This window comes from Stegodyphus dumicola, chromosome 1 (genome assembly GCF_044657685.1).
Source record: "Stegodyphus dumicola isolate Sdum_Otavi_A_Nest chromosome 1, ASM4465768v1".
Lineage (NCBI taxonomy): Eukaryota > Metazoa > Arthropoda > Arachnida > Araneae > Eresidae > Stegodyphus > Stegodyphus dumicola.
This window is the reverse complement of record NC_140768.1, coordinates 97,787,701-97,803,288: the sequence shown is the minus strand read 5'-3', so window position 1 is coordinate 97,803,288 and position 15,588 is coordinate 97,787,701. Positions and strand designations below refer to the sequence as shown.

General features: G+C 33.0%; 1 protein-coding gene across 2 annotated transcripts in view; it reads right to left on the bottom strand.

Annotated features, from left to right (window-relative positions):
• Positions 1-15,588, bottom strand: part of LOC146999163 (N-acylneuraminate-9-phosphatase) — a 107,551-nt gene that overhangs the window by 31,262 nt on the left and 60,701 nt on the right. The window contains exon 2 of one of the 2 annotated variants that reach the window (XM_085817932.1): positions 9,508-9,669. The exons of the other annotated variant lie outside the window; for it this stretch is intronic. Within the exon in view, the coding sequence (XP_085674058.1) occupies positions 9,508-9,570 (63 nt within the window). The 5' untranslated portion in view covers positions 9,571-9,669. The remainder of the gene's footprint in view (positions 1-9,507; positions 9,670-15,588) is intronic. 2 annotated transcript variants of the gene reach the window in all.

Here is a 15,588-nt window from a genome sequence, read left to right as displayed (position 1 = left end):
ACATTTGTAAAAAAGACATTAATTTAAGAATTTACTATGCTTTCATTGTTCAACATCCTGATTTACCGGTTCGTATCACGTGACCCCAAGAGATCTCATCTCACGTAAACTATACTACCAAAATCTAATTCTCTCAGTAATTATCTACATTAATTTCAAGTTAAATCTTGTTTACAAATCTTAGAATACAAGTTTAAATGCAAGAATTGTTTCAATTCGTACGAATAGCTTACTCAGAAATTATGTAAACCGCAGTGCTTTACTTCGCTGGTGCATTAGAATTGCTGAATTTAATTCTTGACTTTGCCTTTACTATATTTTCGTCTTCGGTGAGCGGTGTGATTGCTTCCTAATTGACTTAATTACCGAGAATGGTCTTAGGTCATAAAATTGAAGTATCTGGTAAATATTCTATGTAATTTTATGCCAGTATTGGAAAAAAAAAAAAAAAATTAATCTGATAAGAAATGGCTGCGACTTGTTTTGAAAATGAGGCGTGAAAGGTTACCAGCGAGGATATTCCGTTTGGCATTAGTTGTACCATTATTGGCGACTTTATCGCCTGCGCCGGCAAAACGGAAAAGTACCAATTTTTTTTTTTTTTTTTTTTTTCCAAAACTGGGTTTGAATTCATAAAATAATTTTTACAAATTTACTATCTATCAGATTTAATGACACATAAACAAATATTTTTGCAAAGTCTTTTCAAGTAACTTAAATTAGAATAAAATATTGAAAATTTGACCGCAAGGAGCATTTAAAATTTTTATTAAAAAGGTATTTAATTAAGTTATTTTTATTAAAAAATTTGACTTATTTAAATTTAACATTATCTTTCACCACCTTTAGTTCGGGCGCCATTTCGCATCTAGCTGTTGACTTTGGTTCTAATTAAGACCAGACAATTGACGAAATACGTACCTCTGGAGAACCGTCGGAATCCAACATAAAATTTGTAACGTATTTGCGTTGCTACGCTACCAATATAATACCAGCAAGAAATGTAAAGAAACTCGAGCATGAAATATCCGTGCTTGGAAGATGCACGCACTCAAAATGTTTTTCAGTTATTCCGTAAATTTGACTAATAAAGTTGGTTGTTCGATCAAAATTGGCGAGATTTCTTTAAAACTTCATTACAAATTAAATTTCTATTTATTACACCCATATGATTCTTTCTTCTTTTACTTTTAACTGTAAGTTGAACTTCTTACTGAAACTGATTATATTTTTGTTTCATAAAATATAATGCATTAAAAATAATAGAGATTAAATCAGATAACTCTTCAACTGTTTCAAAGGTTGGAAACAGACATCACTCTGGAAAATTACATAACCAGTTTTAGGAATAACTGAGACTTACTTTCGTCAAAATCTATTCATAGCTTCTAAAGGTCTGGTCGTGTGGCCTTCGTGAAAAGATGGCCATGACATTGGGAGAAAACAATCGCGCAGCTTTACCTTACGATGTTGTCATAACATTTGGCAGCAGCATCCTTTTATTAGAAAAATGATTCTTTTATTAGAAAAGTGACACGAATATAGAGAAATGAGGACTGAGGTTAATTTAATTGCATCATAACGAGAGTTCGTCTTCATAATAAGCTTATTCTCGTTGCATTTAGCATAATTCCAAGAATATATTTAATGCTTATTAATGTAATATATTGTTCTCAATCATACACCGATTTTCAATGCTAAATTTGAGAAGTTTTGGATTATCTAATAATACATTTTTTTACGAAAGTCTCTTCAGGGCTTCAAGTAAAGTATCATTTCCGGTTTACCATTTGATCCACAAAATTTGTTGTTTCCACTGATATGTGTCTTAAATATCAAAACCGAAAAGTTTTGAATTATTTATATTTCAATACAGTTTTTCATTAAAAGCTGTAATGGGTTTCAAGTTAAGTACCAGTTTTGGTTTTTTTATTTAACCCAATATCTAATCAAATCTTTATATGAAAGCAGAACGCTTAAATACGGAAAACGAAAATTTTTGGAAGTTTGATATAAGAGTTATGACGAAGATGATTGTAAACAGAGTGAAAATCTGTTGTGAGGGTTCGTGCTTATTCACTGAAAACTTAATTAAAAACTGGCAAATTTTTGGACCGAAAAGAAAACCCTTACCTTATGCTATATAGGTTGGTGGGAGGTTAAAAACATGAACTGTGTTGGGAACTGCAAATACCAAAAGAAAAGTAATGGAGTTGCAATTAAAAACATTTTATTTAATCCTTTTTAAAGTTTACATAGTCAAAAATGCAATAATTATATATTATAATTTTTAGGGGTAATGCTGATGTTTCTTAGTATGACTTCTTTGGATCACATGTAAATGAATATACTTTAGTTTCTGCATTTTACGTAGAATAATGGCTCACCGTAACCATAGATTGAATGTTCACCATAATCTGAAAGAAGCAATAATAATAATTATCGGAAAGTTTTTGCAGGATATAATGGTAATCTGAACCATGTAAACGGCAACACGTGCTACCCTCTATCATCGTTTTTCTATAGATAACAAATCCCATCCCTCAAAATGTCCTTCAGATGATCCATGACATAGTCTTGGCTAAATTACTGTGTGATATTACATTTTTAGAAGTGCTGTGAAAGGCTCCAAGATTTTCCTGACATCTGCAATAGTCTATTATACTGTACTTCAATTTTCAGGTAGGCTGGCTATATGCGGAATTCCGTTGAATTTATCATCTAAGATAATGTCAAAATATTTTAACGTGTTGCTTAGCTTGACTGAGCGCTCATTAATTTTGAAGATTAGAGGTCTGATTAGGAATTTTCAGTACTATAGAAATAGTCTCTCTCTCTTTTTTTTTTTTTTTTTTTTTTTTTTTTTTTGTGTGTGTGTGTGTGTGTGTGTGTGTATGTGTATTAGAGCTTAATTATTATTATTATTATTATTATTATTATTTTGCATTGCCCAAACATGAATATTTTTGTCATTTAAAACATCTCTGTAACTGAAAGTATATGTCTACGACCAACCATTGCGAAAATAAAGGCAGGGTAAGCATTTTTAAGTGTGTGCATGTATGTTTATATCTATATACTTTTGGTACTCCCGTTTGCAAAAGAGAAGGAAGTGAGTGGACAACTAGATGTTTCCCATATACAACTTTAAAAATACGGCTAATTGTTTTTGTGTTATGCAAGATACCTACATCTGTAAGGAAGTACAAACGTAACGAAAAACATTCCATTTTGAATTAATTTTACAATCCGTTTTGGAATAAACTGTTCTTTGTTCTGTCCGTACGTACAGACATCCTGCAGAAAGTAGTCAAAATGGATTCTGGAATTGTCAAAATAGATATTTCAGTTGAACCCAAAATTTTCGCAATTTCCTTTACTTCGTACAAAGAAGTAAAAATGTTAAATAATATAGTCATTATTTCTTCACAATTTTTCTGTGACGCCTTCAGAAGTGACACAAATGCTGTTAAGAATGCTTAATGTTTTAATTCTACAAACGGCTAACAGCGAAGGACAATTTTGCTTTATTCCGTAATTCCATTAGCTTCTAAGAAAGAAATTCTTACTGGAAATGATTTTTTATTTAAATTTTCTCGTTAGCAATTTCAGATAAATGCAGTAGCTCACAAAATTCGTACACTAACGAGTTGCAGCGAAATATTGCTTTATTCATTTATAAAAATTAATACTTTCGAATGAAAATTTTTTAATAATATCTATAAATTTCTCTTAGCAAAACTACATTAATTATGAATATATAAAAAAAATTTTTTGGAAAATCAACAATAAAAAAGTAACAGAAAGGTTACCTCACAAAAGCGTGCGAACACTTTTGTGAGACACTGTATGTGGCATTTTCAATATCATTGTCTGCTACCCTTTTGTTTTGATTGGAATGCAGATCAAGTGCTCCTAAAATGGATAGACGGCTCTGTAGTGGAACATAATTTAATGTTTCTATATAATTATTAAGATTTCCTAAGTGGCAACATGATGTAATGTTTTGAATAGTTATTAAGATTCGACGTGTGGCAACAACGGGTCGAGCTAAAAACGTCGTTACTTGGAGTGTTCCTTGATAAACGTTGCGTAAGCTTTATTTCTTAAAAGTTTGTTATATTTTTATGTAAAAAATAAGTAGCATGTTGCAAACAAGACTGGAAATTGTAAAAATATCTATATCTTTTAAGACCAAAATAAGCATTTATTTCATTTATGAAAAGCTCTGGCTGATCAGTTTCGATTTCGCTTATTCATCAAATCCACATTAAACGATTGGTGACCGTAACATTGGATTATGGAAGGAACATCAACGGTGGAAACTTGCAAGGTGAGTGTTAAAATTCCACCTTTTTTGCCAGAAAAGCCTGAAATTTGGTTTCTTGAAGTAGAAGTTCAATTCGAAATTAATGCAATAACTGTTGATAGTACCAAATTTAATTACGTAGTTTCTCAAGTAGAGCTCAAATATGTTGAAATTATTTGGGATATAATTACAGATAAAACATATGTTAATAAATATACTTTAGTTAAAGAAAGACTGTTAAACACATTCAAAGAAAGCAAAAATAAGCGAACTAAGCGCTTAGTCATTGGCCTTGACCTTGGGGATATGAAACTCAGTCAGTTACTTCAAAAAAATGAGATCGCTCGCTACTGATGACGTTTCAGATAAAGTACTCAAAACATTGTGGTTAGAAAAAATGCCTGACTCGATAAAAAATATTTTACTGATTTCCGATGAAGGGTTAAACAAAATAGCTTTAATGGCCCACAAAATAATGGAAATGAATTCGAAGCCTGAAATTTATTCCTCTGGCAAAAATTTAAATTCGGTTCATGAGTTACTGCTCAAAATTTCTTCTCTGCAAAAACAAATAGAAACTTTAAGTATTTCTCGCCAATCTCGGTCTCGGAATCGTAGTAGCGATAGATACAGAGAGCGAAGTAGAAGTAATAAACGTAAAAGATTTAATTCAAATGGAAAGTATTGTTATTACCATTACATGTTTGGCTCAAAATGCATTCCTGACAAGTGTCAACCTAATTGCTCTTGGGGTCAAAAGAAAACTTAAACGAGCAGCGGAATTAGCGGCTGATTTTGCTGCAGGTTATGTTCAGGATTGCCGCAAACACCGAATATTTGTGACTGACAAACACACGGGTTTGCATTTTCTAATTGATTCCGGCGCAGATGCTTGTTTATTAACTGCTTAAAAAAAAAAAAAAAAAAAAAAAAAAAAAAAAAAAAAAAGATAAAATTTCAAAGTGATTTCAAATTATATGCCGCCAATGGCACAGGAATTCCCACTTATGAGGTAAAATGTTTAACGTTTGATCTTGGCCTTCTTCGAGCTTTTCGATGGCCATTCATTATTGCCAAAATTAATAAAGGCATAATCGGTAACAGACTTTTTGGACCATTTCAAGTTATTAATTGATTTAAACAACAAAAGATTAATCGATGGTGTAACTAACTTTACTACTCAATGTGACATTACATCCATCTCCAAAATGAATGATATAAGTTTTAATACATGATAAGTTAAAATATCATGATCTTGTTATCCAAGTATCCGAATATTACAAAACCTAATCTTTTCATAACAAATGTTAAGCATGACATTTTAACTGAAGGTCAACCGGTGTATTCCAAGCCACAGCTGGACAGTAACAGATTGCCAAACAAGAATTTCAGTATATGTTGGAAAACAACTTAGTCTCTAAAAGAGATGGAAATTTTCGTCCCTGTGAAGACTATCGAAGACTTAATGCTATAACTATTCCTGACAGATACCCTATCCCTAGGATTACTGATTTTAACCACATTTTAAGACAAAAAAGTATTTTCCAAAATTGATCTTTTCCAAGCCTATTTCCAAATTCCTATAGCCGAAGAGGACAAACAGAAAACCGCCATATTTACGCCATTTGGCCTCTATGAATTAAATGTAATGAGCTTCGTTTTGCGAAATGCACCAGCTACTTTTCAAAGATTCACACATGAAGTATTTCAAGGTTTGGACTTTACGTTTCCATATCTCGATGACATATTAATTGCTTCTGCCTTAGAAGAAGAACACAGACATCATTTGAAACTTGTTTTCGATAGACTAGATAAGTACGGTTTCAAAATCAACATTTCTAAGTCGATCATGGGTGTTGATAACTTAGAATTTTTAGGATATCTTATAACACCGGAAGGATCTCGTCCTCTACCTGAAAAAGTCGAAGCAGTATTGAATTATAAATTACCAGAGACTATCCATGATTTGAGAAATTTCTTAGGGATGCTTAATTTTTATCGACCGTTTCTGACAGATGCTGCTAAGACACAAGCAATACTTCATGAATACCTAAAGAGTGCTAAGAAAAAATATAGAAGAAAAATTAAATGGTCAGATGAAGCTATATTTAACTTTGAAAAATGTAAACAGGATTTGGCAAACGTATCTCTTTTAAGTTATCCCAATTCAGATTTGCCCTTGTCACTATGCACGGATGCATCTGATTGGGCTATTGGTGCAGTTCTCCAGCAGTTTGAAAATGGAGCATGAAAACCTTTAGCGTTTTATTCAAAAAAATTAAATAGCACTCAGAAAAATTACAGTACTTATGACCGCGAGTTACTGGGAATATATCTTGCAATTAAACATTTTAAACATATGTTAGAAGGCACAGTTACTAGTTGAAGTGACAAGTGTCAACCTAACATATGTTAGAAGGTCGCAATTTCAAAATTTTTACGGATCATAAACCACTAGTTTATGCTTTCAGACAAAAGAGCGAAAAGGCATCACCAGGACAAATGCATCAATTGCAATACATATCTCAATTTTCTACTAACATATTCCATATTAATGGAAGTGAAAAGATTGTATCATAAACCACTAGTTTATGCTTTCAGACAAAAGAGCGAAAAGGCATCACCAGGACAAATGCATCAATTGCAATACATATCTCAATTTTCTACTAACATATTCCATATTAATGGAAGTGAAAAGATTGTATCATAAACCACTAGTTTATGCTTTCAGACAAAAGAGCGAAAAGACATCACCAGGACAAATGCATCAATTGCAATACATATCTCAATTTTCTACTAACATATTCCATATTAATGGAAGTGAAAAGATTGTATCATAAACCACTAGTTTATGCTTTCAGACAAAAGAGCGAAAAGGCATCTCCAGGACAAATGCATCAATTGCAATACATATCTCAATTTTCTACTAACATATTCCATATTAATGGAAGTGAAAAGATTGTCGCAGATCAGTTATCCAGAATAGCCGATGTCTCTATTCCATTCATTGATTCCTCGCTCATCCAGGAATCAAGTCGACCGTTAAAGAAATGACGTCCAAATTTATTTGTCCAAATATCAAAAAGGATATACAAACATGGAGTCGTGCGTGTATTGGTTGTCAAAAAAATAAGGTTTCACGTCATACAAAATCTACATTAGGAACTTATCAGCAGCCTGATGAACGTTTTACTATAGTTCACGTTGACTTTATAGGTCCTTATTCACCATCTCATAATTTTGTGTATTGCTTGACTTGCATTGATCGCTATACTAGTTGATGGAAGCCATTCCTTTCCGTGACATAACAGCAGAAACCGATGCCAGAGCTTTTTATGAACATTGGATCAATCGTTTTGGAGTGCCTTACCAAGTTATTACGGATCGTGGAGCACAGTTTACCTCTGAACTATTTCGAACCTTGGAAATTATATGTGGAGTCAAAATTAAACACACAACTTCCTATCGTCCACAGTGTAACGGCAAAATTGAGAGATTTCATCGATCTTTGAAATCTGCTATCAAATGTCATAATTCCATTAAGTGGTCCGAATCCATTCCAACAATCCTTCTAGGTCTTAAGGCAGCCTTAAAAGAAGAGTCTTGATATTCCATTGCACAAATGGTTTACGGGAAAGCAATCAAACTTCCTGGAGAATTTTTTGATAAACCGACAGTTTTTTCAACTCCTCAAGCATTTTTGCATAAATTGGAAAAAAAAAAAAAAAAAAAAAAGGAATTGTTCAAGCCCTCTGCGGTACAGCGAAAAATGATTCCTAAAGTTTTTGTCCATAAAGATCTAAATGTGTGCTCTCATGTTTTCCTAAGAACTGATAGAGTCATGAAACCATTAGAATCTAGTTATGAAGGATCTTTCAAGGTACTTAAAAGAATGGAAAAATACTTCTTGTTACAAATCAACGGTAAGGAAGTAAACATTTCGATTGACAGGCTGAAGCCAGCCTATTGTTTAACATCAGGTGAGCAAAGGCTGGAACCAGAAACTTCTGATACCCAGCCCAAGACTCTGTTAAAATCTGAGAACAATGATGAACGACCTCGAGTCTCACGAACTGGACGACTAATAAAACGTCCTTTACGTTTTAGTAAAAATGTTGAATATTTTTCCTAACCTCTATTATTGAATATGTTTAATTGTGATTTCTTTATTGGATTTAGTATTTTTAATCCTAATGTAAGCTTACACTATATTATTCCACTACCAGAATCTCTTAAATCGTATCATAGTTACTGGAGGGGAGTAATGTAGTGGAACATAATTTAATGTTTCTATATAATTATTAAGATTTCCTAAGTTTCAACATGATGTAATGTTTTGAATAGTTATCAAGATTCGCCGTGTGGCAACAACGAGTCGAGCTAAAAACGTCGTTACTTGGAGTGTTCCTTGATAAGCGTTATTTCTTAAAAGTTTGTTATATTTTTATGTAAAAAATAAGTAACACGTTGCAAACAAGACTGGAAATTGTAAAAATAAATATACTATATCTTTCAAGACGAACATAAGCATTTATTTCACTTATGAAAAGCTCCGGCTGATCAGTTTCGATTTCGCTTATTCATCAAATCCACAGCTCTACGTTTACATGAATGCATTTTCCGAGGAAAAATATTCTTGTCAACAATTGTAAAGCGGAGGTTACTGCATTACAAAAAAAAGTTATTTTTAATGTATCAAAAAGAGAAGAAGGGCCTAGCTGAAAGCAGAAATGAAAAAAAAAAATATGACTTGGACAATACATTACTTCCTTGTACGCCTGTTAAACAATACACACTTATTGCTGCACTTTATTTAAATTTATTTCATTTCATAGTGAGATACGCCCCTCAAATTTTTTAATAAAGCAGGAAGTTAGACAGTTGCTAAAATATTAGTTTTTGTTGACATCAAATATTTATGCAATTATTAATCAACAATTTTATCTGAAATATTAGTACAGTGAGCTCCAATTATCCGAATAAATTGGAACGGGACCCTATTTGGATAATCAGAAATTCGGATAATTGGATTTTTTCCGATGAAAGGGTGTACGTACACTTTAATTAATTATTGTATGTACGGTATGTTGAAAATGGAACAAAAAACTACTTTCAAAGAAAAAGAGGTTTTTAATTAATTAAAATGAAAAGGCAACACTTTTACGTACATGTTATACAGCATTCTGTACAGTACTTACAAGTGCTGAACGTGATTGCTTGCTGAACATCTCGGGCAAAGTAAGCTTCTTGATGGACACCATGCCTCCACTTAAAATTTCTCAGTCAGCCGTTACTTGCTTTAAAGGATGAACACCCAAGACTCTGAGCAAAGGTGTTAGCTTTTTCACAAAATATCGGACCTGAAATTGGATTTCCCATAAAACATTGCTGCGAAAACCACTTGAAAACTACATATTCTAAATTTTTGTTTGTTGCTGCCTTCATTGATTTTCTTGGACTTCCAACTTCGTTTTTAAGCAGTGACACGAAGTTTAAAAGTGTAGGTTTGCTCCGTTTAATGTCTGAGATCGTTGATTGTTCATCACTACATTTCCGTCTTATTTTTTTTCTTAAACTCCGAAAGCGATTCGGATAGTCGGAGTTTGGTTAATTGGAGTTGTACTGTATAGAGTAAAAGTCCCTTTATTACTCTTTCGATAAATGTAAGTCTCTAGTCTATCTAATAGTATATTTCTACGTTTTTAAAATTATTATCATCAACAAAATGAAACCAAAACAAAACATTGGATGGTTACTAAAATTTTAATTTACATTTGTAACATGTTTATATTGTGTTTAAAATCCTTCGCGTTCCTTCTGGCATTACTAATTTCAAGCGAAAAAGGAGGTGTGTACAAATAGATATCTCAAATACAAAATTTCAAAATTTTACGGCAATCGTTTTCAAATTATGCTACATTAGTAAGTATAGAAGTCACGACGGAGCTAGTCGGATAGTCAAAATGGATTTGAGAACGGTAACAATGTTTATTTCTGTTGAAATCTGAAATTTTTCGGGATTTATCATTCCGATTTTTTTTATTATTATTATTTCCAATGGCATATTATGAATAGTTACAGCAAAAAAAGAAGAACAAAGATCATAGAATACAGCAACACAGAAGAAAAAAAAAAAAAAAAAAAAAAAAAAAAAAAAAAAAAACTGTAACAGAGTCCATTAATCTAACATATCTGTTGCCTCCCAGTAACGCTGGACGAGAAAAGTCTTCCGCAGAGCAGGACAGTGGGGTAGATGTGCGGCATCCATCACCTCTCCAGAGCTGCACAGAGTGCAGTCATGTCCGATAGCACGGCGGAATTCAGCGACCGCTCTACGCCTTGGGACATTACACAATTCGGGATAGCATTCTTCCAAGACTTATGAGAAATACGATGATAGAGATCTTCCCGAGCACGTACTTTGAAAGATCTTTTAATAAGATCCCTAACAGTATGGAAAGGCAAAGGACGAGAGATATTCTGCATGATTAAAGCACACTTTTTTGCCAAGAGGTCTGCTTTCTCGTTACCTGGAATCCCACAATGGTCAGGAACCCACCGGAGGACTATAGTTTTCTCAAGTGATGCCAGGTTTTGTAGATAATGTCGACAATCCAATATGTCCTGTGATATGGGATTTTTATCTGAAACGATAGCCAACAGAGCAGCTCGAGAATCACTGAGTATAACAGCTCTTGTTAATTTTTTTAAGTGGCATGGTAGCTAGTACAGAGCTATGCGAATCGCAGCAATTTCACCGTCAAACGCAGAACCTCGGCCCACAGGGATGTAGACAGAGAAAATTTCGGAGAAAACTCCGGCACCTGCATTAGGACCATCAGACAGGAGGGATCCATCAGTAAAGATCCGAAGCAGTCTGGCTCAGGGTAATGTTTAATACTTCGAAAACGAGGGCTCTCAAAATAGAGGGATCCGTATTACATTTGGTTACTTTTTGACCCACGTCAAGATTAACCCAGAAAGATTTCAAATTTATTGGATTTTGTAGTGAAACAAGTAATTCTGATTCATTCATTAAACCAAGTGAATTTTTTAACTGAAAAACTCTCTATAGAAAGCCCATCTGGGTCTTTAGATTTCTAGTCAGATCTTAATTGATTTTATTCCAGAGTGAGAGACATCCAGGAACTCTAAAGATCTTTTCCCAGAGAATTAAAGTCTTAGGAAGTTCTAAACAAATTGCAACGAGTAAATTAAATTCCTTATGGAAAACTTAGTAAAGAATCCCGAATATTTAAAATTATATTCAGATTTTTTAAAAGAATATCAACAGTTAGGGCATATGGTTGAAGTGAGTGAAAGCGAGGAGGAACAAGGTTCATATTACATTCCTCATATTGGAGGAGTATATACTCCAATATGAGGAATGTAATATGAACCTTGTTCTTCCTCGCTTTCACTCACCTCAACTATATGCCCTAACTGTTGATATTCTTTTAAAAAATCTGAATATAATTTTAAATATTCGGGATTCTTTACTAAGTTTTCCATAAGGAATTTAATTTACTCGTTATAGGGGAGAAGAGAAAAGTAAGTCGACTCCCTTGAGGGTAGTATTTAACGCTTCTTCTTTGACAACCAAAGGAAACTCTCTAAATTCTATACAGTAATAATGGAAGTGCGATACAAGATGATTGATTCTCAATTATGCTGAGATTCAGGAAATATATTTTTGCTTTCACTGCAGATATACAAAAGATGTATCGAGCTATTTCTATCCATCCAAATCAGTGGAAGTTGCAAAAACTTTTATGAAAAGAAGGCAGTTAAAAACTTTGAGATAACCATTGTTACCTATGGAACTGTGAATGCACCATTTTTAGCAATGAGAACACTTGTACAGCTGTCAAAGGACGAATGAGATAAATTTCCGTTAGCAGCACCTGTACTAAGAGAAGACATGTACATAGACGATATTCTATCTGGAGCTGAGTCGCTAGGTTCTGTGTTAGAACTTCAAAATCAGTTAATAGGCATTATGAAGAGTGGAGGTATGTTACTCCATAAGTGGTGTAGTAATGCTACTGAACTGTGTCAAACAAACGACAAAACATATCCCTTTGGTAAATCAGAAGAATATAAAGCATTGGGTATTTTGTGGAAGTTAAAAAGAGATTGTTTGAGCTTCAACGTTAAAATCGAAGACAACGTAAAGGTTACGAAACGGCAAGTGTTATCCGTCATATCTCGCATCTTTGACCCATTGGGTATAGTTTTACCAGTTATAATTATAGCAAAAATATTTATGCAGAAATTATGGCTATTAAAATTGAACTGGAATGATGTTATGCGAGAAAAGGAAGCCAAAGAATGGAAAGAATTCTCCACTACCTTGCAGTTAATTAACAACATTGAAGCCCATAGATGTATTTTATTACCAGACACAATCAAGATTGAATTACATAATTTCTCTGATGCTTCAGAGTTTGCCTATGGAGCAGTTATCTACTGTAAAGCCACATCAGCAGCAAACCATACATCAGCGAGGTTGGTATGCAGTAAATCGCTTGTTTCCCCCTAAAGAAGACTACAATCCCAAGACTTGAGCTTTGCGCAGTAGTGCTATTAGCTAAACTAATGCATCGAGTGAAATCATAGTTAAAATTGTAGCTTACTGCTATTCACCTTTGGACTGATTCTATGATGGTGCTGTCATGGATCAACAAAGAGCCACATCTGCTCAAGATATTTGTTGCAAACCGGATTTCAAAGGTACAGAATCTGACTGAAATCGCACAGTGGCATCATATCGCTTCTGAAGAAAACCCATCAGATCTCATATCTAGAAGTATGGCTGCCAAACGACTGCAACTAAGTCAACTGTGGTGGAACGGGCCTGACTTCTTAATGAAGGATGAGTACCCTATAAGAGTTATACCTGAAGCAATTACTGAAAAGGACAGTAATGAACTTAAAAACTTTGCTGATTCTGAACTATCTACATGTTTAAATCTAAATGTGAATAATTTTATTAATGATTTATAGAATTGCAGTAATAAGTATTTAAAATTAATTCGTATTATAAGTTTTTTTTTTTTTTTTTTTTAGATTTTACAAGAATTGTAAGCAAGAACAAAAGAAGGTAGGTAATTTACAAGTGGGAGAATTGAGAGCAGCTGAAGAAGCTTTAATAAAACTAGTACAGGGTGAGTATTTTATAAATGAGATAAATGATCTTAAAAAATCAGGTATTGTTCCAAGAAATAGTTCTATTAAAAGTCTTAACCTTTTCATTGACAGTAATGGATTGTTGAGAGTTGGAGGTAGATTAAGAAATAGCAATTTAACCTATGAGAAACAATTTCCTATTATTCTGCCTTCTAAACATAAATTAACAGAGTTAATAGTTAATTATTATCATTTAAAATATTTGTATGTGGGTCCTCAATCTTTGTTATATCATATAAGACAAAAATTTTGGATTGTAAGTGGTAGAAATGTTTGTAGAAAAACTATAAAAAACTGTATAACATGTTTTAAAGCTAATCCTATTGTAGCTCAGCAAATCATGGGTGATTTATCCAAGGAAAGAATTACAGCTAATCTTACATTTAATTGTACTGGAGTTGACCTCTGTGGCCCATTCTTAATTAAGTACAAAAACCAGAGAAAAGATATATATCAGAAAGTTTATGTGTGTATATTCATTTGTATGGTTACTGAGGCCATTCATTTAGAATTAATAACAGACCTAACATCTGAAGCATTAATAGCTACCTTGAAACGTTTCTTTGCACGAAGCGGTAAAAGTTCTACAATATTTAGTGATAACGCTACTAATTTTGTAGGTGCAAATGCAGAATTAAAGAGGTTAAATAAACTAGTGAACGAACAAGATGAGCTTTTAGCTGGTTATTTAAGCTCTGAGAATATCGAATGGAAATTTCTTCCTCCCAGAGCACCTAATTTTGGAGGCCTCTGGAAGGCTGGAGTTAAATCTTTTAAAATCCACTTCAAACGTGTCGTAGGTAATTGAAAATTGACCTTTGAACAATTTTTAACAGTTATGATTCAAATTGAAGGAATTTTAAATTCCCGACCTTTAATACCCTTGTCTTCGGACATTGATAATTTAGAGGTTCTAACACCTGGGTATTTTTTAATTGGTAGAGCAATTAATTCGATCCCTGAGCCAAATATCACGGAAGTTAACATTAACAGGTTAAAATTGTGGCAACAGATCACGAAATTAATACAAATTATCTGGAAAAAATGGAACTCCAATTATTTAAGTCATTTACAAAATCGAACTAAATGGCACAGTTCTAAAAACAGTATACAAATTGGAGACATAGTCCTAATTAAAGATAATTTGCCTTGTTGTAACTGGGCGGATGGTCGAATAATAGAAGTATTGTATGGTAAAGATAGAAAGGTTCGCGTGTGTAATGTAAAAACTCAAACTGGAACTTTCAAACGACCAATTGCCCAATTATGTGTCTTACCCAATGCAAAAATGAGTATTGTCTTTATAGTTATTGTATAGTATTGAATGTGCTTCACATAAAATGTAATTATGTAACTGAAATGTTATATTGCATTGTTTTGAGTTATACGCTAATGTATGTATATGGTAAATGTCTAATTATAATAATAACTTTATGTAATAGTACTTATTCAAAATTGTTTATGATATACTTGTTTAATTTTTTTATGCTATATCTTAATTACAATAGTTGAATGCTAAGCATTGCAACGCGGGGCGGCATGTTCGCGCCTGCGCACCTGTAATGTAATCCGCGCATCTGTTGTTATAATTATGAGAATTAATAAAGAACCGAACCAGTGAATTTATTATTTATTATGTGTTATTTGGGATGAGACCGAAACAATTCATATACAATTTTGAAAAAAATTCTGTGAAATATTACATTGTCATTGAAATTGTGCATATGTCAAAAATGTTTAATTAGTAGTAGGTCTTCAAATATTAATGTCCAGATTTGTCGATAAAAAATAAACAAAGAAATCAAATTAAATATTAGGTCATCCGAAAAGTTCTGCAAATTTCTAATGATGAATACAAGGAAACGCATAAGTATCATTTTTCATCTGAATTTTGCAATCTCTCAGGCGGCTGGAAAGTTTCTTTTTTAAAAACGTCATTAGATTTATTCGTTAAGAAGTCATCGATGAGCTGTTTGACTCCGGGCCATTCAGAGAATTTTGAAGTGACCCAAAGAGATGAAAATCTGAGAGGGCAAGGTCTAGTGCAGACGTCGGCAATTTTTTTTTTTTTTTTTTTTTAGCTGCTATTC